The sequence below is a fragment of the Myxocyprinus asiaticus genome, chromosome 25, assembly GCF_019703515.2.
Source record: "Myxocyprinus asiaticus isolate MX2 ecotype Aquarium Trade chromosome 25, UBuf_Myxa_2, whole genome shotgun sequence".
Lineage (NCBI taxonomy): Eukaryota > Metazoa > Chordata > Actinopteri > Cypriniformes > Catostomidae > Myxocyprinus > Myxocyprinus asiaticus.
This window is the reverse complement of record NC_059368.1, coordinates 26,170,618-26,177,174: the sequence shown is the minus strand read 5'-3', so window position 1 is coordinate 26,177,174 and position 6,557 is coordinate 26,170,618. Positions and strand designations below refer to the sequence as shown.

The 6,557-nt window shown below is 40.8% G+C and overlaps 1 protein-coding gene across 1 annotated transcript; it reads right to left on the bottom strand.

The window, feature by feature from the left end:
• Window positions 1–1,586: 1,586 nt before the first annotated feature.
• ckbb (creatine kinase, brain b) lies at window positions 1,587–5,719 on the bottom strand. Its single transcript, XM_051655776.1, has 8 exons — window positions 5,633–5,719; window positions 4,598–4,802; window positions 3,312–3,466; window positions 3,096–3,228; window positions 2,723–2,894; window positions 2,374–2,497; window positions 2,101–2,290; window positions 1,587–1,985 (listed from the first exon to the last, which is right to left on the bottom strand). The coding sequence occupies exons 2-8, from the start codon at window positions 4,788–4,790 to the stop codon at window positions 1,807–1,809; spliced, it is 1,146 nt and encodes a 381-aa protein (XP_051511736.1). The 5' UTR covers window positions 4,791–4,802; window positions 5,633–5,719; the 3' UTR covers window positions 1,587–1,806.
• Window positions 5,720–6,557: the final 838 nt, after the last annotated feature.

The following is a 6,557-nucleotide window of genomic DNA, read 5'->3' as shown; positions in this document are numbered from 1 at the left end:
TACTCCATCTCTGTACGTTTCTGTCTTTTTCACTTCTATTTAAAATAGTACATAGACATGATCTTGAATACAAAAGTAGTTTGTCATTTCAGGTGTCTTTGAGGCACATTAAGGTGTGTCTGAATTTCTGAATCTTTATGACTTAAGACTATGAGTTTACAGTGAATTTCATGAGACCACTTTTAGATGACATTAAGTAATACCTATAAAACGTTTGAAGGTCATTACACCGTTATACAGAGTCCAGGCTGTTCACCGGTATTATAAAATGACAAAGGATTTGATCGTGATCATTGAACTAGTTTCAGATCTACAAATATGAGATTCAGCTTCAGTTCATGCATAACGTGGCTGTCCCATAGACAATCTAGAGGCGTTTATTTTAATGGAAGGTTACTATGAACAGTTGCCCTAAGAAACATCAACCATTGTCTCTACAGAAATAATTCAAATCCATATGTAAATACAAGAGCTCCCAAGCAGCTTTTCAAATGTTTTAAGTAATTGATTTATTAAACAGTGGAGGCGCATATCAAGTTACATTTGTATTGGTGCAACAATACCCGAATTATTTTGGAAACTATGGTTGCCATGGTACATTTGTGTAAGGGGAGTTTGCCCCGAGATCTTTTATAAGAGTTCACAGCGTCCGCGTTTTAACTGCAGGCAGGCAGGAGCGTGTAACGGTTAACTAGCGTGTTACGACAGTAGGTCACCATTTGCGGATACTATACAAATGAGCGAGAACCGTGAACTGGCACCTACCTGTCGCAAAATTGTAAGTTTCCCATCTGTAACACAGCAACGTTATCGTCGTAAACCCCGCAAATAGTTATTCCTGGAGGATTGTTTGGTGTAAACCATTAAGATTACCGGACAGGCGGCCGATTCACCAAGTAATGCGCAGTTTCCCCACAAAAGCGGGTTATTTTGCACACGGAAGCATCTCCACCGTAGGCATCCATTCAAAAAGAATGACCTCTGTGGTCGCCCCGCCAATGTACAGTCTATGGGAATCGACTCGTTTTGCCTAGCTTGTAGACTCCCCCTTGATACAAGGACTTTGGTTTGCCTTCCTTCCTGGATTACATCAATTGTTTTTCAAAATAGGAAAAATTAACTTCATAAACGAGAGGGAAGGTACTGGAGATGTAGATCGTATCATGACCACAGGGGGGAGGTGCAAGACAAAGTTTAAGATCTTGATAGCACGGTCCAAAAAGCAACTGCTGAAAATGTTTAAGAAAATACTGAGGCGTTTGCATGTTTAGCTCAAAGAAAGCCCGGACTTGTCTAAAAAGACCTGGAAGGGCTTCTGCTCCACGCAGTAGTTTTGGACTGAGACGAGCAATGCTGCCTACTCCTGTAGCAAAACTGTAAATGTAGAGTTGGTAAAAGGACTTACCTTGTAATATTGCTGCCTTTGTATAAAACTGCCTTTAAAAGTTATTAATTTTTTTTATATATTATATGAGCGTTAGGTCCGTAAAAATCATTCAAGTAGGGAAAAACTGCAGAAATAAACCTGAAGATTGAGAGAAAAAAAAAAAAAAAAAAAAAAAAAATGCACACAGGAATCTCCAAGGGCCAGAGAGAGAGACTTTATTTCTGGTGTTAAGAGCTTTCTTCAACAATGCAGGACATTTGAGATACAAAATCCTTCACACTGATGGGAAGACTTGTCTAACTTTAGTGCCACTACCATTGGGTGGAGTATTCCTTGATGTGGTTAAGATTATTGGTACTGGAGGAAGGGGAGTACTGGTCAAGGCAGGGAAGGAATTAAAGTTAGGCGTCATGAATTGTTCACTTCTGCTCAGGCATAAGGTCATCAATTGACTGGCCTGCCTCTAGACATTTCTCCATATCTACAAGCAGCTTAACTCCATCAACCACCATCTGAACCAACTCAACCTCAGAGAAGCCCAGGCGGTCTGCATTGGAGATGTCAAATACACCACCTACTGCAGCGGTGTCTACTCCACCTGGAGAAAGAGCAAGGTTAAGTGGTTTGTGGCTCATGTCCAAAAAAAGAAAAATAATATTCCTAAAATTAAAGAACCCTGCATTTCAGATGCCAAATACTGCAAATAAAGATACCTGTTCCACGCTTTTGGAGCCTCAGTCGCTTGAGGATCTCGCCAAACTTCTCGTGCTTACTGAGGTTGGGAAGTTTGACATGAACACCGCCACGCAGCCCTGTGCCCAGGTTGGAAGGGCAAGTCAGAACGTAGCCCAAGTGTTCATTCCACATGAACTCATGGCCCTTCTCTTTGAACAAAGCTTCAATCTGTGAAACAAAAGGGTCAAGATGCATCAACACTTGAGCCACTTTTAGTTCAGAATCCAGGGTAGAGTTTCAATAAAACAAACCTTTGTAAGGCCTGTGCAGAAACGATTGAAGACCTCCTTCATGTTACCACCTTTCTGCATGGAGATGACACGAAGATGGTCTTCCTCATTCACCCAGACCAGGAATGTCTTATTGTCATTATGCCTGTAAAGCATTATAAAAAGGATGACATTCAAACACTACCATTTTCAGAAGTTCTAAATTATATGGTTTAAGTGTTAACACACCCAAATGCACCCATTTTATGTAGTCAAAGGGTTGACATGCCCAAAGAGATCCATTTAATATAGTTGAAAGGTTAATGCACCCAAAATTGATCCATTTTGAATAAGACACTTTGAAAGGAGATCAGCCCAACGGCTCACTCACCAGATCCCTCTGGCATCTGGCCAATCACGAGCCATCCCAGAAGCCAGAAGCAGTGGGGACACAGGCTTATCAAACAGGAAGTGGTCATCAATTAGCTGCTGCTGCTCCTCCTCAGTCATGTCCTTGAGGGCGTAGTACTTCCCTTTAAGGTCGCCATCAAGAGCTCCCAAAGCTGCAAGACACAAAGAATAGACTTAACATCAAGCAACTAAATAGGAGTCCAACACAAGGTCATACCGTATAAGATATCAAAACATAACCGCGTCACTGCATAATGGATGCTTGGGTCCATGATTGGTTTTTGTTCAGTCTCTTGCATGAAGAATTGTGAACAATGTGCATTCCATGAAAACAAACGAGTAGATAAGCTCACCCTCAACAGACAAGCTTTCAATGCCACGTCTCTCTCCACGGCTGCAGTGGGGAGGGAGGCAGAAACCACGGATGCTCCTGCCAGTTCGCACTCTGGAGCTAAGTACATAGTTGGGGTCAAGGTCGTCTCCACCCTATTAAAACAAGCAATTAACAGCAGATATTCAAATGTTGAAGCAAACCAATTAGATGCAACACTCAGAAAGGCACGGTTTACCTGGAGGTTGTCTGGGTTCAGGTCAGTCTTGTGTTTGTCTGTGGGTTTATATCCACCATGGCGGTCCTCAATAACAGGGTCCAGAAGATCTTTGAACACTTCATATGTTTCTTCATCTCCAGCAACACAGCCTACTGTCATGATGAAGGGGTGCCCTGGAATACAAAAAAAAAAAAAAAACCCCACATACTTCTTGCTGTTAATTTCAAAATGCAAATCACCACTAATGTTTGGGGTGTGGAATTTTGTTTGGGATGACTCAAACTCTAAGAGCTTGCAAAAGACAACACCTTAATATACCCAGATATCATGTTATTACATGATTGGTCAACCAGCAATCATGAGTTTCATCTAGAGACACACACGGTGTAGGTCCCCTTCGTGCCGCCAAAATGGCACCAACCCGCATCTCAGAATAGCATTGAGATAATATTCTCCTCACCACAATTGTACAGAGCGGTTATCAGTTACTGTAGACGCTGTCAGGTCGAACCAGTCTGGCCCTTCTCCGCTGACCTCTCTCAAAGGCATTTCCATCCACAGAACTGCCGCTCACTGGATGTTTTTTGTACCATTCGGAGTAAATTCTAGAGACTGTTGTGTGTGAAAATCCCAGGAGATCAGCAGTTACAGAAATACTCAAACCAGCCCATCTGGCACCAACAATCATGCCATGGTCCAACTCACGGAGATAAATTTTCCCCATTCTCTGTTGGTGGATGTGAACATTAACCGAAGCTCCTGACCTGTATCCGCATGATTTTATGCGCTGCAGCCACACGACTGACTGATTACCTAAATCGCATGGATTATTGTTGATGCCAGATGTGCTGTCATTTTTTTGTCATCTTTGACTTACACGGACACCTAGGGGCATGGATGCAGCATCATTCAAATGCAATGGATTTGTTACGGATGCCATAGTAGAAATTCAAATTGATGAATTCAAATTATTGACTTAATCCATGAGCAAAAGTGTCCAATAAATAGGTGGTGACAGATTATGCTGGTCATGTGATCCTAACATGGTGGCAGCCCCCCCCCAAAATGATGGGGACCCTCTCCATGTATAATTAAACTGCTTTTATAAGGTTACGGATATAACTGGAGTCGTCGGCTCATGTGAGGTCATAATTTTGACAGTTTTTATACCTTATAAATTAACAGGAGTAACACTTTGAGGAAAGTATTATATATGGAGTGCACCTTTAAGTGCTTGAACTTGATCTTAAAATGTATGAGCAGAGGGGCAGGGTGTCATTGTTTAAAAAAAATAAATAGGTTACCTGGGTTATCAACCCCGGTTTGAATGACGTCATCCAGGGTAAATCCGCTGGGCGTTTGTTTGTCCCGTAGGTTGGCGTACATCTCCAGAGTCAGCACCTTAGCCATGTGGTTGTTGTGCTGGCTGAGGTCGGGATACTCCTGCTCCGCGGAGTAGTTCATCTTCAGCAGATTGTGAGTGTAACCGAAAGGCATGATTGAGTCTACCTAGTGGAAATATTTAGAAACAATGCAGTTTAAAAAGGTGCATTCACTCAAATCCGGTTCACGTTCAAGGACAATGCCAGCCCTTCAGCTGCATTAATCATGACGTAACGGCATTAGAGTATTTTGTGCAACGACCAGATTCAAAGGAATGCGTTTAATAAAATTTAAAATACAGTTGCTTACAGTAACGGCAATAAACGGTCGTGATATGACGACAAATGCCAGGTGTTATGTCACGCGGGCTGTAAATATGATGGAATGTCGCGTGCGCGTCCAATAAGTGACGCTACATTATAAGTTACTTTAAAATGCATGCAGATTTAGCATGTGACGTAACGCTTTCTGTGCATTACAAAAGGTCTTGGATAAGAATAGTTTATTATTTTTTTAAGCATACAAATGCGTAATGCGCAGTACTAGAAAAACATCTCCGGAGACCTTGTAGGTGAATGAGGCTGACTGCAAGGTTGCTGCTGATGTTTGGGACAAAAACCCCTTGTCATACACGTATCTTCATCTTTTCGGCCAACATATGGCCATTTAAACCATTTTAATGCCATAATTTACCGTCAATATAGGTTCGGTGTTTAAGTGGTAATTTTTAGATAAATATTAAGATGTACTGCGCATTGCGCACTGTCTGCGCAGCTTAAATACCCGTTTTAGTATGAATATTAATGCATTCCTCGTACGAATTAGATTGGCAATGAAACATACATTTCTCTTTTAAATGAATTTGCCAGCGTCATCACCTGTAATATTTTCCGAATAAAAGAATAGCACACGCTCGTTTTTACGAATTCAAATATAAATGCGATTTAAAGTCATACCTTACACTGGTTTTCTTTGGGAAATTGGAATTAATCCTTCCTAAACGCCACTAGAACCCACACAAAGACTGATAATGGTGTCCAGATTTAAGCAGCTTTGTGGGGTTTTTATATAGTGCCAGAGCTCGTTCCTGATTGGACACTATTTGAGTCCATTCATTCTATTGGAGAGGGAGTCGCATCGCATCCACAACATCAAGTATTTGCTTACATTGATCACATGGTGTTTTTCCTTGACGGCTCTCCTTGTCATGATTGACAACCAAACTGAACAATGTGCAATTCGATTCACATGTCTTATGTTGTGGCTAGGCAATTTATGCCACACTGTGTGTTAAAGTCTCTCCGCCTGTCTGTTCATAATTGATCATTTAGCTTTAATGTATCACTATAAAAGATCCATAATTTGTTTTACCATCAATTTGGTGTGGTGTGTGCATTTAAAAGTGCATTGGTTTAAGTGGTTAATTTGAGTGCTGTAGTGCAATATTTTGCACAACAGCTTTGTGCATTTCATTTTTACCAGAAAATGAATGTTGTTAAACATCTATTAATGGTTACATGGTGTCTTCTTTTAGAATGCCCTGTGAAGCAGAAAATTCCTTATGCAAGTGCTGCTTTTGCTTTGCTCTTTAATGGCTACACTTGTTTGACTTAACATTTTCAAATTAATATTGCATTTGAATTAATCTGGATTCAAATGAATAAAGTTGCAGAATGCTTTAGTCTTGTAGCAAAGTCTTTGTCTTCAGATTTCAATGTAACTCAACCCTCAATCAAATCTTTCAGTAACTTATAGCTCTTTTCACTTCTCTATGATTTTTTTATTCACTATGGCCTTTTGTTCCCTGGGAAGATTATTAATAATAAGGCCTTCTGAGACTTATCTCCTTAACTAAGTGTAGTGTCCCAGAATATGCCACTC